Source organism: Oncorhynchus mykiss, chromosome 22 (genome assembly GCF_057628025.1).
Source record: "Oncorhynchus mykiss isolate SJ-2025 chromosome 22, ASM5762802v1, whole genome shotgun sequence".
Lineage (NCBI taxonomy): Eukaryota > Metazoa > Chordata > Actinopteri > Salmoniformes > Salmonidae > Oncorhynchus > Oncorhynchus mykiss.
Window position 1 is genome coordinate 11,065,673 of NC_143043.1, and position 13,009 is coordinate 11,078,681.

Consider the following 13,009-nt stretch of genomic DNA (forward strand, 5'->3'; position numbering starts at 1 on the left):
GATCTGTGAAGTTATTTGGATTTTTACGAAGTATCTTTGAAAAACAGTGTCCTGAAAAGGGGCCGTTTCTTTTTTTTGCTGAGTTTATATAAGCACCAAAAAATAAAAACTCACATGTTGATATCAATGGTACACCATTAGAGATCAAGTTATTCCTTACCTTAGCTTTGAAATGTTTTGATAATTTGATATCCTTGCTCGCTGTGTACAATACTAGAGCTGGCACCTTGCCATGGTGGGGTAGATTGCACGTTTTTGTGATATGTCCCTGTGGGCTGTAACAACAGCAACCGAATTTAGGCTCTTGCAGGTTTAACAATCCAGTCATGCCAATAATCACAGTAATGCTTACCCTCTTGTTTATTATTGCTTTATTTGACAGCCGGAGGAAGCACACAGTACCTTTAGAAAATGAAGTTGATTTTTACATTCATAGGCTGTCTGTTGATAAAGCATGAAATCTGTTACAAATGGAGATACTGAGGAGCTGAACTTACACTACGGAAAAACAAATGCTAAGAGAAAGGGATATGGGCGTAAAATAGAGAAAGAGTGGTGGTTAGAGAGAGGAAGAGACAGCGAGAAAACTAAGACAGAAAAAGACAAGTATATATGCTTAGGGAGGTAAAAATAAGAAGCTTAGATAGATGTAGAGAATGTAGGAGAGAGAGGGGGGGGGGGCAAATACATTGGTGTCAGTGCAGCCACTTCCTGTGATCAGAGAGAGAGAGAGAGAGAGAGAGAGAGAAAAAAAATGAAGAGAGCCCTCTAGAGCTAGCGCCCATCATTCAGCCCAGGACCAAAAGAGAGGGTTCATCACCTGTGTCCTTGCAGAGAAATAGAGAAAAGAGGATGACCATTACATGGAGGACAGGTGTCATGCTGATGCTGATGTTTTTTTCTTCTGCAGGTAAGTGCCAACCTAGATGTATTACGGTAGTTACTAAATAGCCATGGTAGACTGCACAGAAGTGGCGATACCATCAAAACTGTTCAGCGAGTATATGAGCTGTTGGTTCTGAATTTATGTGTGAGGGCTAAGGTTAGGAAAATGATACATTAAAGTTGTTTGTTTGGTTAGAAATTGACTTTAATGCTTTCTAGTGTGGCTAGATAGTACGTTTCCTGTGCTACTGTGTATATGCTCTGTCCAAAGCCCTTCGATGGCGTTCCTCTCCCACCCTCACCGCCTTCACCTCCTTACCCACCCAGAGGTGCTCTATCCTGAGTACGGAGAGTGTCCTCCCCCTGGTCAGGAGAGAGAGGCAGGCTCCAGGAGATTTAGTGCTCTGTACCCTACCTATCTGTTCATGTTTGTGATTGAGGGGCTACCTTTCTACGCGTCTATTTTTAGAGTCTGCGAAGAACATGAAAGCTTAGACGTGGCCTTGTTCGTTTCCGCATTACCAGAATGGCAAAGTCACAGACATACACATATGCGAAAGAGTAGCACCTGTTGGTGTTTGATAACTGAAAACTAGAGAGTGATTATTCTGAGACAATGTTGCTGCTGAATAAAGAGGGTGACTCAATAGTGAATTTGAAATAAAGTCCTTGATGCAAAATCAAAACTCCAAAAAGTGAATCTTTCCAATGAAGTAATCCTAACATACCATACATTCATGTGTGCAGGTCAATATCCGCAATTAGGTGTGTGTGTGTGTGTGTGTGTGTGTGTGTGTGTGTGTGTGTGTGTGTGTGTGTGTGTGTGTGTGTGTGTGTGTGTGTGTGTGTGTGTGTGTGTGTGTCTGCATGCGTGCACCTGTACAGATGTAGGATCTTAATTGATCACTATTTTGTTGCTGAGAATTTCCCTGCAAAGAAGGAAAATCAAACTTGTAGTGTATTTGAGTTTTAAAAAAGTGGGAATGAAACAGACTTGATTTGCCCTAACGAAAAATGAATCAACCCCTAAAAAAATGTATATTTATTATAACCCACAAAATAATTCACATTTGCTGTTGCTGCAGGATTATTTTCTTGCTGTAGCAAACTGTCTCTGATTAAGATCCTACATCTTGTAGAAATGTAGATGATCACCAGCTGGCCCCAGCTCAATGGTCTCATGCATTTCCCCCCCACACCTTTCTTACACTAATAAGTGCAAGAAATTACCCAAGCAACAGCTTCTCTAGAAACCACTGAACTACATAGTGTGGAGGCAAACCACAGAAAGATTGAGAGAGATATAGAGCTCCCCCTTTTTAGTGACAGGGAGACTGTTATCTATATTTCCGATTATATGCAGACTTTCTCTTACATTAGTGTACTGTAGTAAAATGTCTCCAAATTCCACGAATGTAAATATACAGTGCCTTGCGAATGTATTCGGCCCCCTTGAACTTTGCGACCTTTTGCCGCATTTCAGGCTTCAAACATAAAGATATAAAACTGTATTTTTTTGTGAAGAATCAACAACAAGTGGGACACAATCATGAAGTGGAACGACATTTATTGGATATTTCAAACTTTTTTAACAAATCAAAAACTGAAAAATTGGGCGTGCAAAATTATTCAGCCCCTTTAAGTTAATACTTTGTAGCGCCACCTTTTGCTGCGATTACAGCTGTAAGTCGCTTTGGGTATGTCTCTATCAGTTTTGCACATCGAGAGATGAAATTTTTTCCCATTCCTCCTTGCAAAACAGCTCGAGCTCAGTGAGGTTGGATGGAGAGCATTTGTGAATAGCAGTTTTCAGTTCTTTCCACAGATTCTCGATTGGATTCAGGTCTGGACTTTGACTTGGCCATTCTAACACCTGGATATGTTTATTTTTGAACCATTCCATTGTAGATTTTGCTTTATGTTTTGTATCATTGTCTTGTTGGAAGACAAATCTCCGTCCCAGTCTCAGGTCTTTTGCAGACTCCATCAGGTTTTCTTCCAGAATGGTCCTGTATTTGGCTCCATCCATCTTCCCATCAATTTTAACCATCTTCCCTGTCCCTGCTGAAGAAAAGCAGGCCCAAACCATGATGCTGCCACCACCATGTTTGACAGTGGGGATGGTGTGTTCAGCTGTGTTGCTTTTACGCCAAACATAACGTTTTGCATTGTTGCCAAAAAGTTTAATTTTGGTTTCATCTGACCAGAGCACCTTCTTCCACATGTTTGGTGTGTCTCCCAGGTGGCTTGTGGCAAACTTTAAACGACACTTTTTATGGATATCTTTAAGAAATGGCTTTCTTCTTGCCACTCTTCCATAAAGGCCAGATTTGTGCAATATACGACTGATTGTTGTCCTATGGACAGAGTCTCCCACCTCAGCTGTAGATCTCTGCAGTTCATCCAGAGTGATCATGGGCCTCTTGGCTGCATCTCTGATCAGTCTTCTCCTTGTATGAGCTGAAAGTTTAGAGGGACGGCTAGGTCTTGGTAGATTTGCAGTGGTCTGATACTCCTTCCATTTCAATATTATCGCTTTCACAGTGCTCCTTGGGATGTTTAAAGCTTGGGAAATCTTTTTGTATCCAAATCCGGCTTTAAACTTCTTCACAACAGTATCTCGGACCTGCCTGGTGTGTTCCTTGTTCTTCATGATGCTCTCTGCGCTTTTAACGGACCTCTGAGACTATCACAGTGCAGCTGCATTTATACGGAGACTTGATTACACACAGGTGGATTGTATTTATCATCATTAGTCATTTAGGTCAACATTGGATCATTCAGAGATCCTCACTGAACTTCTGGAGAGAGTTTGCTGCACTGAAAGTAAAGGGGCTGAATAATTTTGCACACCCAATTTTTCAGTTTTTGATTTGTTAAAAAAGTTTGAAATATCCAATAAATGTCGTTCCACTTCATGATTGTGTCCCACTTGTTGTTGATTCTTCACAAAAAAATACAGTTTTATATCTTTATGTTTGAAGCCTGAAATGTGGCAAAAGGTTCAAGGGGGCCAAATACTTTCGCAAGGCACTGTAGGTACAGCTCTGTGCTCAGTACTACCCCATTCTCCTTTCTAGTTAAGTATCCATTCACCCATTTACAGTTTTTCTCAATCGAGTACAAGCATTTTTTTTTTGTAACAATGTTGATTTTCAAAAACAGGGTCCACAAGACACACACCTCTGTGGCATTTTGCAAAACAGTAAATATGTTTTGAAAATGTAGTTGCCTTCTCAAAACATAAATACATTTGTCAGAACTATATTATACCATGCAAACACATCCATCAAAAGAACAGTACTGCAAAAGATTAACCCAAGCTCATATACTTATACTGCATCTTGAGTCCAAGCACACAAACAGAAAGTTAAACAATTCCAGAAGATCAAAACATTTTCTTTGCCGTCACTAAATCATGATGCTCAAAATTGGAAGAACAACTATCCAACGGTGCAGAATCATGGGCAATTATTCAGTTTTTTAATGCAAATTTCACCCAAAAATTTCATACACATCAAATATTCCTGATGAAATAAGCACATTCACTCATCGGTACTATCATAATCTAATTCCATCTATTCAATACAATGGCTGGTTTGCTTATAGTCGGAAGTTAACATACACTTAGGTTGAAGTCATTAAAAGTCGTTCTTCAACCACTCCACAAATTTCTTGTTAACAAACTATAGTTTTGGCAAGTCAGTTAGGACATCTACTTTGTGCATGACACACGTAATCTTTCCAACAATTGTTTACAGACAGATTATTTCACTTATAATTCACTGTATCACAATTCCAGTGGGTCAGAAGTTTACATACACTAAATTGACTGTGCCTTTAAACAGCTTGGAAAATTCCAGAAAATGATGTCATGGCTTTAGAAGCTTATTATAGGCTAATTGACACAATTTGAGTCAATTGGAGGTGTACCTGTGGATGTATTTCAAGGCCCACCTTCAAACTCAGTGCATCTTTGCTTGACATCATGGGAAAATCAAAAGAAATCAGAAAAAAAATTGTAGACCACCAGTCTGGTTCATCCTTGGGAGCAATTTCCAAACGCCTGAAGGTACCACGTTTATCTGTACAAACAATAGTACGCAAGTATAAACACCATGGGACCACGCAGCCGTCATACCGCTCAGGAAGGAGACGCGTTCTGTCTCTTAGAGATTAACGTACTTTGGTGCGAAAAATGCAAATCAATCCCAGAACAACAGCAAAGGACCTTGTGAAGATGCTGGAAGAAACGGGTACAAAAGTATCTATATCCACAGTAAAACAAGTCCTATATCGACAAAACCTGAAAGGCCGCTCATCAAGGAAGAAGCCACTGCTCCAAAATCGCCATAAAAAAGCCAGAACACGGTTTGCAACTGCACATGGGGACAAAGATCGTACTTTTTGGAGAAATGTCCTCTGGTGGCAGCATCATGTTGTGGGGGTGCTTTGCTGCAGGAGGGACTGGTGCACTTCACAAAATAGATGGCGTCATGAGGGAAGACTATTATGTGGATATATTGAAGCAGCATCTCAAGACATCAGTTAAAGCTTGGTTGCAAATGGGTCTTTCAAATGGACAATGACCCCAAGCATACTTCCAAAGTTGTGTAAAAATGGCTTAAGGACAACAAAGTCAAGGTATTGGAGTGGCCTTCACAAAGCCCTGACCTCAATCCTATAGAATATTTGTGGGCAGAAGTGAAAAAGCGTGTGCGAGCAAGGAGGCCTACCAACCTGACTCAGTTACACCAGCTCTGTCAGGAGGAATGGGCCAAAATTCACGCAACTTCTTGTGGGAAGCTTGTGGAAGGCTACCCTAAAACGTTTGACCCAAGTTAAACAATTTAAAGGCAATGCTACCAAATACTAATTGAGTGTATGTTAACTTCTGACCCACTTTGAATGTGATGAAATGAATAACAGCTGAAATAAATCATTTGCTCTACTATTATTCTGACATTTCACATTCTTAAAATAAAGTGGTGATCCTAACTGACCTAAAACAGGGAATTTTTACTAGGATTAAATGTCAGGAATTGTGAACAACTGAGTTTAAATGTATTTGGCTGAGGTGTATGTAAACTACAGTTGAAGTATTATTATACCTCCTCCTTCTCTGCGCTCGTGTGTGTGCCCTGTCTGTGTTTTAAAGACTCTTCATCTTCTGTGTGCCCTGTAGAGGCTTCATTGAATGAACCGGTCATCTGCTACATACTGGACGGAGTCCTGATTCTCTACTCCATCATCACCACCGTTCTATTCTTCAAAGTGAAGGTGAGTCACAATACAGGTGGGTAATGCCTTCCATTGTCTACCAATGATGAGGTACTAGTTATGTAAGTGTATACAGTGAGGATGAGTTAGTGCACATGTTACAGAGGCGTGTTATCGTTCAATTGAATACATAGAAGTGGATGTAGAACAGTGTTATCCACTCCTTGTTTCTGCTCCTCCCCTCTTCTCTCTGTCTATAGTGGGGCAAGTCTGTAACTGCACCTGTGGAGGACTCCACATATGCAGTGAGCTACAATGTCCCATACCGTGTCTGTGTCTGTGTCTGTGTGTGTGTGTTACAATGTCCCATACCGTGTGTGTGTGTGTGTGTGTGTGTGTGTGTGTGTGTGTGTGTGTGTGTGTGTGTGTGTGTGTGTGTGTGTGTGTGTGTGTGTGTGTGTGTGTGTGTGTGTGTGTGTGTGTGGTGTGTATAGTGGCATCATGGACATGACATGGTACTGACATTCTGAATGTACAGTACTGGTCAAAAGTTTGGACACACCTTCTCATTCAAGGGTTTTTCTTTATTTTTACTGTTTCTACTTTGTAGATTAATAGTGAAGACATCAAAACTATGAAATAACACATATGGAATAATGTAGTAACCAAAAACGTGTTAAACAAATCAAAATATAGTTTATATTTTAGATTCTTCAAAGTAGCCACCCTTTGCCTTGATGACAGCTTTGCAGACTCTCGCCATAGTATTCTCTCAACCAGCTTCACCTGGAATGCTTTTCCAACAGTCTTGAAGGAGTTCCCACATATGCTGAGCACTTATTGACTGGATTTCCTTCACTCTGCGGCCCAACTCATCCCAAACCATCTCAATTGGGTAGAGGTCGGGTGATTGTGGAGGCCAGGTCATCTGATGCAACACTCCATCACTCTCCTCCTTGGTCAAATAGCCCTTACACAGCCTGGAGGTGTGTTTGGTTTTTATCCTGTTGAAAAACAAATTATAGTCCACTAAGCACAAACCAGATGGGATGGCGTATCGCTGTTGTAGCCATGCTTGTTAAGTGTGCCTTGAATTCTAAATAAATCACTGACAGTGTCACCAGCAAAGCACCCCCACACCACCTCCATGTTTCACGGTGGGAACCACACATGCAGAGATCATCTATTCACCTACTCTGCGTTTTACAAAGACACGGTGGTTGGAGCCAAAAATCTCAAATTTGGACTCATCAGACCAAAGGACAGATTTCCACCATTCTAATGTCCATTGCTCGTGTTTCTTGGCCCAAGCAAATCTCTTCTTATTATTGGTGTCCTTTAGTAGTGGTTTCTAATGCAGCAATTCGACCATGAAGGCCTGATTCACACAGTCTCCTCTGAACAGTTGATGTGTCTGTTACTTGAACTCTGTAAAGCATTTATTTGGCCTGCAATTTCTGAGGCTGGTACCTCTAATGAACTTATCCTCTGCAGCAGAGGTAACTCTGGGTCTTCCTTTCCTGTGGCGGTCCTCATGAGAGCCAGATTCATCAGTGCTTGATGGTTTTTGCGACTGCACTTGAGAAACTTTCGAAGTTCTTGAAATGAGAGTGTGCAAAGCTGTCATCAAGGCAAAGGGTGGCTACTTTGAAGAATCTCAAATATAAAATATATTTGGATTTGTTTAACACTTTTTTGGTTACTACATGATTCCATATGTGTTATTTCATAGTTTTGATGTCTTCCCTATTATTCTGCAATGTAGAAAATAAAAAATAAAAATTAAACCCTTGAACGAGTAGGTATGTCCAAAGTTTGACTGGTACTGTATGTTTTTGTAAAGGAACTCCTGACGGGTACTATTGCTGACGACTATGAGGATCTAAGGACTGACCAGACTGCAGCTACTAGACGGGTGAGTGAGAGGGCTATTATGACTAGCGTGTGAGAGAGGCCGTGTTATAATTCTGAGCACAGTCTTTTTAATGCGTTCATGTTTGTGGTTGTCCCTCTTAGAAGCGCAGACAGGAAGCTAGTAGCGACACATACCAGGTAAGGACTACTCCTTATATACCACAGGCTTATAACCGTGTTCCAATTCTGAGATGTTGCAGAACACTGTGATCCTAAATGCAGGTTCATCAACTTCTGCAAGCCTTCCATTCCAGGGGCGCTTTATTCATTCATTGACCAATACCATAAAACTTGTTTTGTTTTCTAGGCTCTCCAGATAAAAGATGATGGGAGTGAGGCCTACCAGGTGATCGAGTCCAAGGGGAGGGTAAGAGTCACATGTAGTGAACAAAACACATGACTCAGCCCCCTGTGCTGAGTCATGTGAACTACATATCTGCATTTACTGGTATTGTGACATAGAACATTGAAAATCTATAGGTTATGTACATTTGAGAGATGGAAAGATGAAATCTCTACTCTGCCATCCATATCCTATACTGTGGATAGTCATCAGCGTGTCATAAAACTGCTATCAAACTTACATGACAAAACTAGGGCAACACAAGTGAAATGTTGTTGTCCAACTTAATCTGTAGAAAAGCTCCTGAAGGCTATTAACCTACACATTCTTCCTGTGGGTTCTCTCTCCTCACAGACTCGCAAGAAGGACAAGAAAGCCAAGGTCCCCCAGCCTCTCAGTGCACCCAACACCCAGACTCAGACCCGGCCCTCCGCCCTGCCACCACCTCCAAACTGATCTGACCCAGTCAGCCCTCGGCACGGAGGCAGCTGTTTACTCCATTGGCAGATCTCCCCTGCACTGATCCCAGTCAGCCCTCGGCACGGAGGCAGCTGTTTACTCCATAGGCAGATCTCCCCTGCACTGATCCCCCAGTCAGCTTATATCTCTGAAGATAACAACATAGAAGGTTATCTGCTTTCTAGCTATAGCAGTGTTCTACTCCTGAGCTCAACTCCCTGCTCTGTTATTGCATGTTACAAATCAGCAGAAACGTGTGCATGTCTTATCTATGTGTATTATCATGTCATTTGTTAAGTTTATTGACTGCTTTCTGTGCCCTTTATGGCTGTATGTGGTAATGTTGATATTTTGAACATAATAAAAGACAAAGTACACGTTCCAATGTTAAAACACTTGGAAAATGGTTTAATGATGTTTACAACTAAAGAGAACTGTACAGTTACAGTAAAATATTGTTTATATATATATATATATATATATATAAAATATATATATATAATATATATATATAAAATATATAAAAACAAATAAAATACAGCAGACAAATGCATCAAATCTACCATGTGTCCTGATTCACATACTTTAAAATGTTCTACACAATCTTTCAGTTCTATATGCCACCACCCGCCATGTCTGGGGGGGGGGGGGGGGGGGCGTTTCGTAGTCGGATCTGAGGCATGTGTCCATAGTGAGCAGTGTTCTAGTCCAAACTGGAACGGTAGAACCGCGCGTCACAACGACAGCGTGGCTCCCAGAGTTCTAGACTACAGCCTGGGACGATACAGTGGACACATTCCTTTAGTTTAGCCCAAACTGATTTTACAGAATGCATTTCTCAAAAATCCACAAACAGAAGTAATATGTACAGGTTTACCTTATTTTGTTTTTTTTATATATTTTTTTAAAACCATGGTCACTTGGGCCGTGTTGACTGATATGATCACACACATTATTTGACACACCCAAAACATACAAAAATACTATATCTTTAACCTACCAAGTGTAAGACAGTTCTGCAATTAGTTCCATGCTGTGACAGAAAAAGAGCGATACACCAAACAAACGAGAAGTTTTTCATTTAGGTTTCTCAGAAATATACCAAAATATACATCTATGCTTTGGAATTACTGAGGCTAGAACTAAAGCCAGTGCTGGGGTTGTCTCTTAATACACAAGCTGCAGGGTGAGAGGAAGGGAGAGAGAGCGAGTGACAGGACAGAGAGTTATCTTTGGTATTTGCGTTTGTAAAACATTAAATATTTGGATATTTTTGCATTGGGATAATGCTTGTGAGATCCTACAACTCCCCACTTGGAATAAAGCATCAAACAAAGCTTCCCTGGGACCCCATTGGCCAAACAGTTTAGCCAATCGGACACAGGCCATGCAGAGTGAAGGACCATGATGCATAGTGTCAAAGCTGAACAGAGAGAATCGAGAAACATAATAAGAAATGAGGGAGGGAATGTAAGAAAGAAAATGGAGATGAGACAGAGGGACAGAAACAGTACCCTAGAACCAGAGAATGTGTATCCTAGAGACAATGTGTCCTGGCAACTACAATGCACTGACTTGGAGCCAAACAGACACACTGTACCCAAGAGGCAGAAACAGTGTATTTTCGTGACAGTCTTTGAACATGTGTGTCCTAGCAACAGTTCTTCAGACAGACAGACAGACAGAGACAGTGAGTCCTGAGCATAAACCGTGTGCACAGGATCAACCCTCAGTGTGTATTAACAAACATCACCCAGCCACCACGGGATTGGTTAATTGACCTGTCCATCAGAGAAGCCCACTTTGCCCCTCCACACTCAATATATCCCCATCCACAGGCACTGCTACAGGTACCAGTTGTGTTCACGGTGCACACACAGCTCTGCCATATAGGTGTATTGACTTTACCGGTGTGCACAGCTGAATGTGTGTCTAATGGGATAGTGAGGCAGAGGGGTGAGAGATGGTGTAGTCCATATACAATCACTTTAGAAGTCTTTGGTTAACGTTCCCACAGGAAAGAAAGAGAGTACAGCAAGACAGAGTGCCACCAGGTGAACAGACACACACACACCAACATCTACATTCAGAATCTAAATTAGAATAAAAATAGGGCAGGATTGTCAAATCATAGAAAACAGAATGGAGGGGTAAATCAAGTACATACTAGTGGTAAATATTTCAGAGGTAAAACCAAAGAAAAATGTGGATAATACTTTCAGCCTTATGAGACAATTGGAGGTTGAGGTCTGAGAGGCCAGTGTGTTTAGGGAGACTGATGGTTATGCTCTTGTGAAAAAAATATTATACAAAAATAAGCAGACATTCTGGTACTGGTGCGTGTCTCCCCCCGGTGGCTGCAACTGACACTGGACACTAAAAACGGACATCTGTAGGCTTCTCTGACAGGACCTTGATGTTTATGTTTATGTTTTTTATAATATTCAGCTTTACATTTTTTAATTTCTAAAGTAGATTAAAGCAGGTTTCACTTAGTCTCGAGTTAAAAATGAGGTATACAACAGCTCCCTTAACCCAGCTAGTTACCCCAGACTTCCTGGTGCCGTTCTGCACTTTCCCTTTACACCCACCACACAGGGGGGTAGACCACATGCATCAACACAGATCCACTTCTAGAGCATCAGACGAACCAGATAGAGATCCACAACTTCACAAGTCTTATACTCAGAGGAAACACCTATTCAATATTATCATCCCCTTCTTCCCTTGAATGATTTTATCATAATCTCATCTTTCTCTTCTGTAAACTGAAAACAAACGCACCATCATGGTCTGCAGTCAGCACTCCCTTCTCTCAATCATAAATGCACATGCGCACACACACACGCGCACACACACAAACACGCACGCACGCACACACACACGCACGCACACACACACCATTGCTGGAGTTCAGTTATTAGTAAAGCTTTTCTATAGGTATTCCGACCTGTATGAGTCACCCCTAAAATCATAGGTAGCAACATAACCGCGCCAGAACAGCACTCTCCCAAATTATGCCTAAAATACACTGTAGATTTTCAGCAAAGACCTATGCACTGAGTGAGCTAGCTAAACACAAAAACTAGCGAGGAGGTAGCCTCTCTCACTAGAATACTCTCATACACTGTCGCACAAACAACAATATGCTACAATGCTTGTCTTCTAAATAACAATAAGGCATAAATGTCAATGTTAATCTTTTGTCAAACCTAGAAAGACAGTGATCTTGCCCTCTCATGCTATACAAAACAATTAAAGGCATAAGTACTAAAAAAAAAAACATTCAAATGATTGTTAAAAACAGCACATCAATTCAAATCCATAGTAAACCAAACAACCAGACAAAAAAGATGAAAGATTAAGATCAGGCGCATCAGTCTGTTTGTTCCCCTAGCAACTGTACAAGCAGGGACTGTCCGATTGAAGCACCACAGCAAGCCTCTCTCACTCAAGAGACCACACCCACACATGTAATGGGCACAGGTGTCCGCAAATCACGCACCAAGGCGGTGCGGTCAAAGTTTTTGGTCTTGACATTAATAAAAATGTTTTTTTTGTACGTTTTTTTTTGTATAAGCATGACAAAACATTACATTCAGTCTTGATAACATACTAGTTCAAATATAAAATATGAATATCTTACATAAGTTGTGTATATATATATTTATCTCTAATCCTTTAGTCGTTCCTCAGATAAATATTTCAGTAACTTCCCATGTTGCCGATGGCCAATGGTTCACGACTACAAACAGCACTACAAATAGGTACAAGTCCCATTCGGCCTGCCATGACCTCAAGGACAGAAAACCAGTGAAGTGAGCAGCATCGAGACATCAACCCAGCCGCAGAGAGAAAGGCTTTTGCTTTGCTTTGGCAAGGATCACAAAATAATGTCAAACCTGTTCAAACCTGGAAATACCCCATAAGTAGTAGTACTAGAAAATAGCAGTAGTAGTTTGTCCTAGTTTTAGATAACGATTACTCTTTTGTTTATTTTTAAATGGCAAAGCCATTCAGTACTTGTACCAGTGGAGGCTGGTGGGAGGAGCTATAGGAGGACGGCCTCATTGTAATGGCTGGAATGGATTCGATGGAACGGAGTCAAACACGCGGTTTCCATATTATTTATATGTTTGATACCGTTCCATTGATTCCATTCCAGACATTACAATGAACCCATCCTCC

General features: G+C 41.0%; 1 protein-coding gene across 2 annotated transcripts; it reads left to right on the forward strand.

Annotated features, from left to right (window-relative positions):
- Positions 1-709: 709 nt before the first annotated feature.
- LOC110501333 (T-cell surface glycoprotein CD3 zeta chain) lies at positions 710-9,381 on the forward strand. 2 transcript variants are annotated; one of them, XM_036958626.2, is made up of 7 exons: positions 713-910; positions 6,071-6,165; positions 6,366-6,410; positions 7,949-8,020; positions 8,122-8,157; positions 8,327-8,386; positions 8,717-9,381. In XM_036958626.2, the coding sequence occupies exons 1-7, from the start codon at positions 853-855 to the stop codon at positions 8,816-8,818; spliced, it is 468 nt and encodes a 155-aa protein (XP_036814521.2). In that variant the 5' UTR covers positions 713-852; the 3' UTR covers positions 8,819-9,381. The 2 variants fall into 2 exon arrangements, with proteins under 2 accessions (XP_090071528.1, XP_036814521.2); XM_090215402.1 differs by lacking the exon at positions 6,366-6,410 and having other exon boundaries at positions 710-910.
- Positions 9,382-13,009: the final 3,628 nt, after the last annotated feature.

Excerpts from the sequence above, each read along its gene's own strand:
- LOC110501333 (XM_036958626.2), top strand. The coding sequence starts at position 853 with ATGACCATTACATGGAGGACAGGTGTCATGCTGATGCTGATGTTTTTT. Across the intron at positions 6,411-7,948 it reads TGGAGGACTCCACATATGCA|GAACTCCTGACGGGTACTAT; the intron begins GTGAGCTACAAT and ends GTTTTTGTAAAG. Across the intron at positions 8,021-8,121 it reads AGACTGCAGCTACTAGACGG|AAGCGCAGACAGGAAGCTAG; the intron begins GTGAGTGAGAGG and ends TGTCCCTCTTAG.